The sequence below is a fragment of the Talaromyces rugulosus genome, chromosome II, assembly GCF_013368755.1.
Source record: "Talaromyces rugulosus chromosome II, complete sequence".
Classification (NCBI taxonomy): domain Eukaryota; kingdom Fungi; phylum Ascomycota; class Eurotiomycetes; order Eurotiales; family Trichocomaceae; genus Talaromyces; species Talaromyces rugulosus.
The window spans coordinates 2,712,305-2,725,325 of record NC_049562.1 but is presented as its reverse complement, the minus strand read 5'-3'; the positions used below and the strand labels follow the sequence as shown (position 1 = coordinate 2,725,325).

General features: G+C 46.8%; 5 protein-coding genes across 5 annotated transcripts; 3 read left to right on the top strand and 2 right to left on the bottom strand.

The window, feature by feature from the left end:
• Positions 1-90: 90 nt before the first annotated feature.
• Positions 91-1,398, top strand: TRUGW13939_03433 (uncharacterized protein; the record flags this gene model as incomplete). The annotated part of the gene is made up of 6 exons (XM_035486617.1): positions 91-138; positions 203-236; positions 317-405; positions 492-522; positions 630-1,132; positions 1,249-1,398. 6 exons carry the CDS (start codon positions 91-93, stop codon positions 1,396-1,398), a joined length of 855 nt encoding a protein of 284 aa, XP_035342510.1.
• Positions 1,399-1,950: 552 nt separating this feature from the next.
• TRUGW13939_03432 (uncharacterized protein) lies at positions 1,951-2,952 on the bottom strand (the record flags this gene model as incomplete). The annotated part of the gene is made up of 2 exons (XM_035486616.1): positions 1,951-2,680; positions 2,747-2,952. 2 exons carry the CDS (start codon positions 2,950-2,952, stop codon positions 1,951-1,953), a joined length of 936 nt encoding a protein of 311 aa, XP_035342509.1.
• A 613-nt stretch (positions 2,953-3,565) lies between these two features.
• On the top strand, positions 3,566-7,059 carry TRUGW13939_03431 (uncharacterized protein; the record flags this gene model as incomplete). The annotated part of the gene is made up of 9 exons (XM_035486615.1): positions 3,566-3,605; positions 3,698-3,826; positions 3,904-4,499; positions 4,551-4,814; positions 4,876-5,037; positions 5,092-5,178; positions 5,693-5,836; positions 5,907-6,185; positions 6,253-7,059. 9 exons carry the CDS (start codon positions 3,566-3,568, stop codon positions 7,057-7,059), a joined length of 2,508 nt encoding a protein of 835 aa, XP_035342508.1.
• Positions 7,060-7,715: 656 nt separating this feature from the next.
• Positions 7,716-8,927, bottom strand: TRUGW13939_03430 (uncharacterized protein; the record flags this gene model as incomplete). Its single annotated transcript, XM_035486614.1, has 7 exons — positions 7,716-8,168; positions 8,238-8,318; positions 8,380-8,495; positions 8,551-8,609; positions 8,668-8,690; positions 8,760-8,830; positions 8,888-8,927. 7 exons carry the CDS (start codon positions 8,925-8,927, stop codon positions 7,716-7,718), a joined length of 843 nt encoding a protein of 280 aa, XP_035342507.1.
• Positions 8,928-11,817: 2,890 nt separating this feature from the next.
• On the top strand, positions 11,818-12,880 carry TRUGW13939_03429 (uncharacterized protein; the record flags this gene model as incomplete). Its single annotated transcript, XM_035486613.1, has 3 exons — positions 11,818-11,902; positions 11,977-12,317; positions 12,374-12,880. The coding sequence occupies 3 exons, from the start codon at positions 11,818-11,820 to the stop codon at positions 12,878-12,880; spliced, it is 933 nt and encodes a 310-aa protein (XP_035342506.1).
• Positions 12,881-13,021: the final 141 nt, after the last annotated feature.

Here is a 13,021-nt window from a genome sequence, read left to right as displayed (position 1 = left end):
CCTCTCTCTCTTTCTGCCCCCCTAGTCCAAACCAACACAACTTCTTGTATCCAACTTTCCCATTCTCAATTACCAATTCTCAAATTCACCATGGCTGCTCCTGCTGCTTTCTCCGACATCGCCAAGGCGGCCAACGATGTGAGCCCAGCTCTTCTGTCTCGCTCTGTTTGGCTTTATTTTTCTAACCCGGATTAAACCATAGCTCCTGAACAAGGATTTCTACCACACCAACCCTGGTATGTTTTGCGCCAGAATGCGACTGTTATATATCACATTTTTCCAGTGACTAACGAGCTTTTTTTTTCTTTCTCTATAGCCAGCATTGAGGTCAAGTCCAACGCCCCCAATGGCGTCACATTCACTGTGAAGGGAAAATCGGCCCACGAAGGTCCTATTGGCGGCTCTGTATGTTCCATCATCGTGATCACTTGCGCTTGCAAAAAAAAAAAAAAAAAGAACTGTTGACTAATTTTTTTTTTTTTTCAAAATAGCTCGAAGCCAAATACGTTGACAAGCCCATTGGTAATACTCCCGTCGCAATTTCCTGGTTCTTGTTGCCTGCACCTGCATCTTGGATATAGGAGAGCGGGAATTACTCCGGTTGAAATGGATGCTAATAATTTATGCAGGTCTTGCCCTTACCCAGGCCTGGACCACTGCCAACGCCCTCGACACCAAGCTCGAGTTGGACAACAACATCACCAAGGGCCTCAAGGCTGAGATCCTCACCCAATACTTGCCCACCTCCCAGTCCAAGGGTGCCAAGCTCAACCTTTACTTCAAGCAGCCCAACCTGAACGCCCGTGCCTTCTTCGACCTCCTCAAGGGCCCCACTGCCAACTTGGACGTCGTTCTCGGCCACGAGGGCTTCCTCGTCGGTGCTGAGGGTGGCTACGATGTGCAGAAGGCTGCCATCACCAAGTACTCCGCTGCTGTTGGCTACAGCCTTCCCCAATACTCTGCTGCCGTCACTGCCACCAACAACCTCTCTGTCTTCTCCGCCAGCTACTACCACCGCGTGAACGCCCAGGTTGAGGCTGGTGCCAAGGCTTCCTGGGACTCCAAGGCCGGCAACACTGTCGGTCTTGAGGTTGCCAGCAAGTACCGCCTTGACCCCTCTTCTTTCGCCAAGGTGCGTTTATTCCCGTTCATTTCTAATAAGCTGTGCGACTGCGCTTATGGAAATTGCGCGCGAGCATTCAAAAAATAATGCAAAAAGAAAGATATAGCTAACAATGTTGTGTATAGGCCAAGATCAACGACCGTGGTATCGCCGCTCTCGCCTACAACGTCCTCCTCCGCCCTGGCGTCACTCTCGGTCTCGGTGCCTCTTTCGACACCCAGAACCTCAACCAGGCTGCCCACAAGGTTGGTGCTAGCTTCACCTTTGAGGGTTAAATTTTCTCAAACAAGAGAAAATGAGACACTGAATTCGGCTTCTCAACGCTTTGCGTTCTTCGGCGGTTAAAGGTTGCGTCAGAGTCTATTTCAGTCGCCCTATCCTTGTGCGCATCTAGACACGATTTGCTCTAATTTTGAAGATTGGCACATTGAGAGCTTTTCTTTTTATCTCTCCATTGCCGTTTCATTCTATTGTAATATTAAAGACTGAAAGACATGGCGGAATGACCGAGGAAAATGCTAGGCTAGAGAAGTTGCGATTCAGTGGCATGGTCTAAGTTCATCAATGGCATATTCGAGCTTTAGCATGCAACTTGTATTAGTCAGTCACATGCTTTGCCTGTATAGCAGCAATATAAACATTATTTTTTCCTTTGTTTAGAATACGGCTCATATGTAAAAGTTGTTATAGTATTTCAACATATTCAAATGCTATGTATAATTATTTGGGTATCATAATACAAAAATTGTTCCAGGACCTATGCAGAAGAAGCTATATGCTCTATCCTCTATTCCCAAATCAGATTGACATCTTCTTTTGTTCTATGGTCAGCGGTCCTTGTTTCGGGAATTTGGTTGTTTCGCGGTAGTATATCCACTATTGTTTCTCAACAATCCACCAAGAGACGCCACCGAGACCAGGATGCCGGAAACAATCATGAACCGCAAGATGAGACTTCCAGTCGAGTCCACACCACTATCTCTGATTTCTTGCTCGCGCCGTCTTTGATGTGCGCGTCTCTGTTGTCGTCGGGCATCCTCGGCCGCCTGTGTCTTGAAATGGCCCTTGGCGTTGAAGTGCCACACGGGATTGTTGTGAATGAACGACGACGGATCTTCCTCTGTCGGCGCAGTAGTAGTACCATTGCTGCTGCTATTATTTCCAGTATTGGGACTCTCTGCACTCCCCGAATAAAACCCGCCAGCCCCCGGCCGCGAAGCTCTTGCGCCATACCCGCCATGAGCATAAAAGCTAGGAGGCGGGCCCTTGAAAGTACCTCTTCTCTTACTCAAACCACTTGCAGGCCGCGAGCCGAAATACGAGCTGCCGCCGCCGCCGCCGGCGCTGCCGCTGCTGTGACTGCCCATTGGGTGGTTGTGATGGCCGGAGACGCCGCCACTGCTGCTATGGATGCCATAGTCTCGGTCGTACCGCGCCCGTTTCGAACTGTCGCCGAGGATATGATATGCAGAGGAAATGTTGGCGAAGCGATCGGTGGCGCTTGGATCGGAGCGGTTGCGGTCTGGGTGGTGTTTTAGGGAGAGGGCGTAGAACTGTCTATTTTTTGAGATGTTAGTATGAGGTTGAATGGCTTAGAATATGAGGGAGGGAGGATGATTTTACTTTTTTATCTCGGCCGTTGTGGCAGTGACAGGAACATTGAGCGTTTCATAGTGAGTAGCTTGATGATGACTACGAGGATAGGCGACTCGAGTCGTCGTTGAGAATCTTGCTGTTGTGCCAAAAGGGCTCGGGACTTTGCTGTTGCTGCTGCTGCCGCTGGTGAGAGAAGGTGACAGCCTTCTAGAAGTCGCGAGGCGAAGAGGCATGCCTCATTGCGCAGTTGACAAGAGCCAGACACAGTGTTGTGTGGTAGAGCGTCATGCAAAGAGAAATAATGAGATGTCGTCGTCAAAGAGTCGCGCGAGTTCCTGCGTCATCGGGCGGCTTTAGTGCGAAACAGGAATCGTTACGTATTGTTACCTGGGCTATACAACAAACACTAGGATACCAGTCGTCCACTAGACTAATCAACACTGGGAAAGCTATTGATTGGATATAGCTTTATTTTGTACAAAATAAACTTTAGATGAAAAGTGATTTTGGTCCGAAGAAATCGCCTGTATAATAAATTACATTCACAAGAATGAATGTTAATCCTGAAGATAACGCTATATATATACACGCGTGGTATTTAATATTGATTATGGATGGGTTAGATTTAAATTTCTCAAGATAAAAGATTGTTCTAATCACGATTTATTATTATATATCCATGGTGATCTCCAGGATTTCCCTAATTTGCAGCGCACGTAATTAATACAGGATCAACTTCCCCGCAGTGCAGGTTTATTATTTCCGTTCCTTAGTCCCGGCCTCGCAATTCTTGCACCCCACTTGATTCTGGGTTGAAGGAAACCAAAAAAAGATCCATCAATCATCATGGCTGCTCAAGCCAGTGCAGGGGTTGAGAAGCTCGACTGTAAGTGTCTCTGTGTTGCTCTAGAACCAGTTGTATGTTTTGCTTTTTTTGTTTCGTTTTCCCTTGCTAATGTACGAGTGGCGACATGATAGTAAACGGTGCCAATGGTCATGCCAAAGAGAACAACACCGGTGCCTCTGCCGAGGATGTAGCAGACAATGACGACTCGGACGATGACAAGGAAGAAGATGAAGGCGCGGCAGACGGCGCTGCTACTGGAGGTGAGCAGTTCCCATATCTCTCTGCAGCCCACCTATACGGAACAAGCAAACTAAAAACTCAATCCGTACTCCTACAGCCGCCAAGAAGAAAAAGAAGCGCAAGCCCAAGAAGAAGAAGAAGGGCGGAGCCAAGAAGCAGACATCTCCTCCCACCGTAGCCCTCTCGGAGCTTTTCCCGAATAACCAGTATCCGGAAGGCGAGATTGTCGAGTACAAGGACGAGAACAACTACCGCACAACTAGTGAAGAGAAACGCTACCTGGATCGCATGAACAATGACTTTTTGCAAGAATATCGCCAGGGTGCAGAGGTTCATCGTCAAGTCCGTCAATGGGCTCAGAGCAACATCAAACCAGGCCAGACTCTTACGGAAATTGCAGAGGGGATTGAAAACGGCGTTCGTGCGCTCACAGGTCACCAGGGTCTAGAAGAAGGGGACAATCTCAAGGGAGGAATGGGTTTCCCCTGTGGTCTTAGCATCAACCACTGTGCGGCTCATTACACCCCTAATGCGGGAAATAAGATGGTTCTGCAGCAGGGAGACGTGATGAAAGTCGACTTTGGCGCCCAGATCAACGGCCGAATTGTCGACAGCGCCTTTACGATGACCTTTGACCCGGTCTACGACAACTTGTTGGCTGCTGTCAAGGACGCTACAAATACTGGTATCCGGGTATGAGGCCACGGGTTTAGAGCCAGGAATTTTTTGCTGACTGTATGATAGGAAGCCGGTATTGACGTTCGCATGAGCGACATTGGAGCAGCCATCCAAGAAGCTATGGAGAGCTATGAAGTCGAAATCAACGGTACCACCTACCCGGTGAAAGCTATTCGTAACCTGAACGGACACAACATTGATCAGCACGTCATTCACGGCGGCAAAAGTGTGCCCATCGTGAAAGGCGGGGACCAAACGAAGATGGAGGAAGGCGAGACCTTTGCGATTGAGACTTTCGGAAGTACCGGCAAAGGTTATGTGAGAGACGATGTCAGTTACTTTCTCTAGATTTTCCTCTTGAAAACCCCCTAATTCTAACTTGCTCGTCCAGATGGAAACGTCCCACTACGCCAAAGTTCCAGATGCAGCCAACGTATCACTTCGTCTGTCATCTGCAAAGAATCTTTTGAGCGTGATCAACAAAAACTTTGGAACTCTGCCGTTTTGCCGTCGATATCTTGATCGACTCGGCCAGGAGAAATACCTTCTGGGGGTATGTCTGAGAATATGCTAGAAAGAAGTGAACTATCTGCTAACTACCGGGTAGCTTAATAACCTGGTCTCTGCGGGCATTGTCCAGGATTACCCTCCCTTGTGCGATATCAAGGGCTCTTACACCGCTCAATATGAACATGTGAGTAGTTCTCCTACTGTTGCTCATTGGGCCTCTTTCTGACCTGGACATAGACAATTCTGCTACGACCAAACGTAAAAGAAGTCATCAGTCGTGGTGATGACTACTAAAACAGGCATTCCTGTGGATTGCCCTCGCTTTTTGCCGGGCTGGATACTTCTTACGACTCGCTGATAACAGTTGGTATTGGAATGCGGCATGAGAATATATGAATGTTCATTTAGAAATCCTTGTTTATGAAAAAAATAGAAAAAGTGACATTGTTTATTTCAACGAGTCAACCAGTTAAGGGGCGAGCCATAGTAAGCGGCGGTAGCCCCACGTGGAAACCCTGCGATCCGGAGCCGAGCTGCAGGCTTCAATATTTATTCAACTCCCTCTTGTGCTGCCCCGGAACAACAAAACACTGTTCGTATGGGGCCTGATCTGAATTCAACGAATTTACCTTGTCATCCTCATGATGGCCTCTGTTACGTCGACCGCAACACCCTCCCTGAGAGTGGCTGCTAGCCAGCCTGCCAAGGGAGTCGAAGAGCAACCACAGTCTGGCAGAGCGCAACCACCAACAGGCTCCTCTTCAGTCGACCACTTTTTTTGGACATATACCGAAGAGCCCCATCGATCACGGCGCCAGGCAATTATCAAGGCTCATCCCGAGGTAAGCCAATTCCAATGTGCAATTATAAACATTTGCCAAAATCCATGGTACTCACCGCTATTGGGGATAGGTTACCAAGCTATGTGGTCCGGAACCACTCACGAAATACCTTGTTTTCGCCGTCGTCTCGCTTCAAATTAGCTGCGCTTATCTGCTTCGCGATACCTCTATGCTCTCGTGGAAATTTCTCCTTACCGCATACGTGATCGGGGCCACCTCGAACCAGAACCTGTTCCTCGCCATCCACGAGATCTCTCATAATCTGGCCTTTCGTTCGGCATTTGCAAACCGTCTGCTTGCTATCTTCGCAAACCTTCCAATTGGCTTGCCATACAGTGCTGCTTTCCGGGTACGTACTATTTGCAAATCGTGTTACAAGGACTGAACTGACGGGGAGAATCTTGACATAAAAATAGCCTTACCACCTCACACACCACAAGTCTTTAGGAGTAGCAGGTCTTGACACTGATCTGCCTACAGCATTCGAGGCCTTCCTTCTTGACTCCTTGCTGGGAAAGGCCTTTTTCTGCACATTCCAGATCTTCTTTTACGCCTTACGACCCATGTTTGTTTACAGCCCGCCATTCACCTCGATCCACATCATGAACCTCATCACCCAGCTCTCCTTTGACTACATCCTCATCCAGGTGAGCGGACGATCGTTCCAGCCTGTTCTATACCTCCTCTTCAGCTCCTTCCTCGCCGGTTCGCTGCACCCTTGCGCAGGACATTTCATTGCCGAGCATTACTTTTTCTCCGAGATCAAGTCTGGCGGTACCGAGTCGATGAAAGAACTCAAGAAGCGAGAATTGGGCTCTTCTTCGTCAAAGAACACTGAAAAGAGCCCACTGGACTCGCTCGCACCCCCAGAGACATACTCCTACTACGGACCCCTCAACCTCCTGACCTACAACGTCGGGCTGCACAACGAGCATCACGATTTCCCTGCAATTCCCTGGACGCGCCTGCCAGAGGTATACCGCATCGCCCGCGAGTTCTACGAGCCGCTTCCGTGCCACCGAAGCTGGGTCTGGGTTATTTGGGCGTTCATCCTTGATGAAAACGTCGGTTTGTGGTGTCGCGTAAAGAGAGCCAAAGGTGGGAGGATCGTTGGCGGACTATCGAAACGAGCTGGTCGCGGCGGTGAAGGCATATCGGCTGCGTCAGCGAAAGAAGACGAAGAAGAAGAAGGTGGATGGAAGGAAAGCGAGATTCAGAATTGAGGATTGGTTTTTTTAAGAATTATTATATTTGTTGATGCTTGTAGGAATGATATTAGATACTGACTTGATTATGAGATAAATAGATAAAATGTACATAGCATTACATATCTATTTTGAAATGTTAAATGTTCCTAATGGCCAAGCCAATTTTTAAAGATAAAAAGTGAAGTCAAATTGTCAGTCTCTTCTAAACTTGCTTAAATTCTCTTCCTTTTACGATGACTAACCCTCTTTGTAAGATTCAAAACGCTGTACTAATAAACTAGAAAATGAATATGAAAAGAAACAACAGACACGAATAGAAAGGAAGAAGGAAATAAATATTATGACGAATCGTATGGTGGTCCTGGATGATAACCGAGGTGCATAGAACCAGCCGGACAGGCGCTCTGCGAGAAGGAATTCTGGAATCCGAAAAATGTCCATAGACCTTGACGGCCTTGGATCAGTTGTATAACAGTGGAATAAAGCGAAAAGAACAAGGGTCATACATGGAATACGAGACAGGTTCAAGTGAAAAAAGAAATCCCAAACAAAATGGACGTTCAATAGGCAATAAATATGGAGACATGAAGAAGAAAGCGCTCCAGAAAAGTCATCAAGCAGAGGGAAGCGCAGTAGAGACAGGCGGATTTTTAAACTCTAGCTGTCATACATCAGAACAGGAAGTAGGCAAGCAGGAAACTCAGCAAACAGAGTGCTGCCACAATCTGAACTGGGACTCCTGCCTCCGAAGCTGCTTGAGGGTGTTGCTGCTGCAGTAGAGGCGCTGACCCCTGCGCAGTCGATCCCTTGTCTGTCTTCCGTTGACGCAAACCGGATGCAAGTTCATCTTTGAGTCGTCGAATTTCAGCCTGTGCATCTGACAGTTGTCCTTCGTAGTTGATAGAAGAGGATGAAGCGATGTTTGTAGGAGTTGACTTGACGTCTTGGCCTGTGGACGGTGTGGCGGCTTTTGTCGACTCTGCTGGAGATTCTGACTTGGCTTTCTCGAAGCTGGGTTGTGCAATGGGAGAAGTGCTAGAGACGGACTTTGAAGCGAATTGTGCAGGGGTTTCAAAGTCACCGCCATGCGACGAGTATGCCGGTGGTTCTTCCTCAGTGGAGGTCTAGAAAAAAAAAAGCACTCATTAGATGTTTAATTCTACCAATAGCCGATTTCGCGAGGTTGCACATACCACACCATCGGAACCTTTTGCAGGTAACCAGGTCACACGAATCTTCCGCTCTTGTACCGACGATTTGGGGGCTTTCTCAAACTATACGTTTCTTATTAGCTTGCGTTGTAGTGTAAATCAATATGGTCGGAAATAATCGTACGATCGACGTAACGTTTGAAAACTCCAGGTCTCCGGTGATGGCAACTGATTGAACCAGGAACTTATCCTTGCACTTGGCATCGGCAGGAGGGTCTTCCTTCATCGCCTGGAGGAGAACTATTCACGCAGCCATCAGCATCGCCTACGTGGAACGTCCTTGCATAAAACCAACCTTGAACTTCAACATATCTGCCCGGTTCAATACGACCCGAGTTCGGCCGGACACAGTAGCTGGAAACCTGATAAGTAATCGACTCGAGGGTTATCATCGCGGAGGGGAAGTACACACTGCTTGGGAGCGGTCGTTTTCACCTAGAGATCGCAAGGAGCGTTAGTCAAGACTCAACAGAAAGAAACACCATGAACCGTGTAGATACGTACCTTGAATGCCACCGGATCGCTGTTAGCATTGCGAAGACGCAGCGTCTCAGTGACTTCACGATCGAAAGGCCCTATGGGTTCATTTAGATGAATGCCGACAAGACGGATGACACATGTTTAGCACTTACGGCGGAAACCGAGGTCACTTATCTCAATTTCGACAGACATGCTGTGGGATGAGCGGAATCAAACCGACGAAGAGGACAGGCTCAGAGGATCAGGGCGATGGTAAAGAGGGCGCAGAGAATGGGGGAGGTCTGGATCGGGCGGGTGAAAGCGAAGAGATGCTCGGCAGCGATCATGAGTTGTGGGACGGATGCCTGTGATTGAAGTTGGCCCGTTCCTTGAGGCTAGCCAGCTGCGTATTGTATTACTCACCCAAAACGCCAAGACTCGAGGTCCGAGCTGTCCATGGAGCCCCACTTGCGTAATTTAACCGTATTTATTGTAACAGCTGCTGGCGACCATATATCCATAGCCTAGAATTTGTTGAAATACATTACCTTGATGCTAGAATATAGACTCAACCTCGTAGGTCCCTCATACGCATAATCCATGATTCAAAGCTGGTTTGGGTCCTATGGAAGTACCCAATCGAACGAACAAGCGCAGTTGCAATTTTTAATTACCATGCTATCTAGATAATCCATTATTTTCAACATAGGCCAAACTTTGCTTTATTACTATTATGCAGATGGAGAACAGCGTACAAAATAAGAACATTGGCACATCTCTGGCGAGCCCCGTTAACGATAATACAAATTTGAATAACAAAAAACTGATCGTTTAGGCAAAACGAGTGTACATATTTTGAGGCCCTTCAAACAAAGGAGAAATAAATATGGTGGACTGGTTTGTTCGTTTCCCTTCACGATCATATCATGGCGGTTCTAACCAACAAGAAATTGAAAGCAGAGCGTCCTAACTGCAATACTAGTACCCAACGAAAGGCGCGATGTTTCGCCAAAGCGCCAATGTTTGATAGCATGTTTGTTGGAACTTTCCCATTAAATCTTATTGACATGACTAACAAAAAAGTCGGTGTCTAAAGAAGAAAGCGGTACCTGCGTATCAAAGCAAAACTTCTCTCAAATCCCGCAGTGATTTTCTTTCAGTAAAAACCTCGCTATGGTACATACCACTCATCAACAAACACCTATGGAGATGGACGGACCTGGAGAGAATCCCATCGACGAGGAGTAGTTTTGTCCTGAGATGAATGTGGACCAACTTCAGATTTGCAAGCGCTCTTATCGTGATGACAATGAAGAACATTTACGACAGCCAGTACTGAAAAGGGCCAAGATAGATTTGGACTTGACGGCATCACTTGCAACTCCTATGGCCCACCTCGCAAAGCATCAGGCCCAAGTCGTTACGAATACAAATAGTATTTCCGTCAAGTGAGATACCAAAATAAATCAATAGATATTTGGTTGCTAATTTGACACTCGACAGGACTCACCCTTTAATGCCTATGCAAGAAATTCAATCTCTGCCGCCTGCACGAAAAAGATCAAATTATTTACCAATAACAACGGGCTACAATACCTGTGCTTATGTGTCTGCTACCCAAAGGAGCAGACCTTTTTATCACGACATGGCCACCATGCATGGTTTTCATATCGACAACAAAGCAATGATATGACTGATACGAACGGAACTAAAAGCACACCGTACTGAAATCTCTAATATGGCGCTTGAGCGATTCAATTGCATTCTTCTAGGACGCAATGCCTCTCAAAAGCAATTAAAGATCCTCCAAAAATTGTTTGTGCAGCCCATATTACTGTCAAACACGGATTTAGGACAAATTTTACGTCTAGAAGCGATGGCGATGATAAAAACAAGCAGAGCCTACAAAAGCGCTGAAGCCGAAGAACATGGACATTTGTTCTACATTCGCTCCTGGGATATCACTCCCTCACAGCTCTACACCATTTCTAGTTCCCTACAGGAAGATGGCCATGAATTTCCACAGCTAGATGAATGGAAATTCGTCTGTTTCATAGCAGGGACACGCAGTTTAATGGTCAGATATATTGGAACTACAAACAGCCGCAAAAATTGTTTAAGGCATTTCAGAGACGATGGGAATAATAAGTCCAAAAAACATTCTTGGAGCTTTCATGAATTGCCTATAACGAAAATATCCTGTGGAGTTCAGTAGGGCAGAGGTTAACCTGATTCCAGATCTATCACTCCAAAAATTTGGAAATGAAGATCAAATAGGAAATCAGCTCAATGCTGATGACACTGAAAGCTTTCTTATTCGCAATGCTCCTTGCTCTTAAATCTACAGCTTGGAGATATCATATCAGGTATCTACCGAGCAAAAGAGATGAAATCATCTTTAAAAGCCTTCGTACTAGATATGAAACTTTCCTCAGCATATGCGGTACATTCTTTGAGAGCACATGGGAAGATATGGCTAGCCATATTACCACATTTATTGCTGGAGTAGCAGAAATAGACGAAAAGCAGCGAAATCCTATCAATACTTCTGTGGTCTTTCTTGGCGAAGAACCTTCAAGTGGCCATTTCAAAATTGGACATACTTTCTTTGAGGGACCTAGCAAAACAAGCAGGCTAATTAGGAATTGTGTCCAGCTTGAAGATTGTGATTATCTCCCAGCTCTTATCGGCGACAGTGAAATTAATTGTTGTACATTAAATGTTAAAAATTTCTAATTGTACTATTTTAAATATAAGAAGAAGAAGAACATGTCTTTATTTAATACCAAGTCTTATTGGCAGGGCCCCGTGGAGTTGGTTCCTTGTACATGTGGTATACTAGTGTTAGGTACGATCATTGTACCATTGTGGAGCACCCCGGTCCCGCTCCTATCACGTCACTGCCCGCCATCATACACTTCTTTCTGTCACCTCCCTGCTACTCACCCATTATTCTTGATCGAAAATATACCTTTTTGTGCGCTGCGCACCACTGTCGCACAGTCCGATTTAACGCCGCCGCGCCCTGGGAATAAAGCCCCGCCTTTTCTGCTTTTGAAACTCGAATCACTTGAACGCTGACCTAGGTGGTTACATCGTCAAAATGACGACTACCGACCTTGATCAGCTCATCGAAATGGGCTTTGAGAAAGAAAGGGCGGAAATAGCGACGTCTAAAACTGGAGGATGTATGCACCGGACAACAATACCCTGAGAGCTTGTTTGCGTGCTTGTTAGTTGCTGACATTATCTTGTCTTCTAGTGCAAGCTGCCCTCGAGTGGCTCGAAGCCAACCAAGACAAGTCGCTTGAAGAGATCAAGGCCGCAACAACTCAAGATGATGATGAAGGGCCTCCTTTGAAAGAGGGTGAAGAGCCTCGGAGCTTAGTTTGCAACGAATGCGGAAAGAAGTTAAGAAGCCATGCCCAGGCTGAATTCCACGCATCAAAAACACAGCATGTCGATTTCTCAGAGTCGACCGAGGAACTTGCACCCTTGACCGAGGAGGAAAAGAAGAACCGCCTTACAGAACTGCGGGAAAAGCTTGCTGCCAAGCGAGCCGTGCAGTCAGAACAAGACAAGCTGGACAAAAAGAGAAACGAGGTACGTGTCAATTTATGGATGTGTATATTATGAATGACTTCTCATATCGAATCTAGGAAATTCGTCGCAAAAATACAAAGGAGTCTCAGGACATCAAGGAAGACCTGCAACGAAAAGAACAGATCAAAGAGGCCGCCAAGAAACGGAAAGAAAAGCAAGACGAGATAGACGCCAAGGCACGAATTAGAGCGAAGATAGCTGCAGATAAGGAGGAGAGGCGTTTGAAGGCCGAGCGAGAAAAGGCTGAACGAGCAGGCCAAGCTCCTCCACAGCCTGCACCAGCGGCCCCTGCTCCAACTTCGTCCGGACCAGTGACCTCCAAACCGGCATCGGCATACGCAGAAACTCGTTTACGATTCCAAACAAGCCAAGGAAACATTCTCAAGACACTTCCCGTCGAAACAACGTTATTCGAGGTTGCTGCAGCTCTCAGCAAGGACGACGGGATTGAAGTCCAATCCTTCACGCAAAACTTTCCTCGCAAAACCTTTGACGCTGATTCGTTTGGAGAGTCGCTAAAAGACCTCGGCCTTGTCCCGAGTGCTAGTCTTGTAGCGAAATGACGTATCTGAACGATTGGACGCGCCCCGGGTTCTTAGATAACAGATAGCGACTTGCTCAAGAATCTAATTATTTACAAACCCCTAGCCCTATGGTAGCCACAAACTTTCCTCTTAAAATATTTAATCAATTCATGAATACAT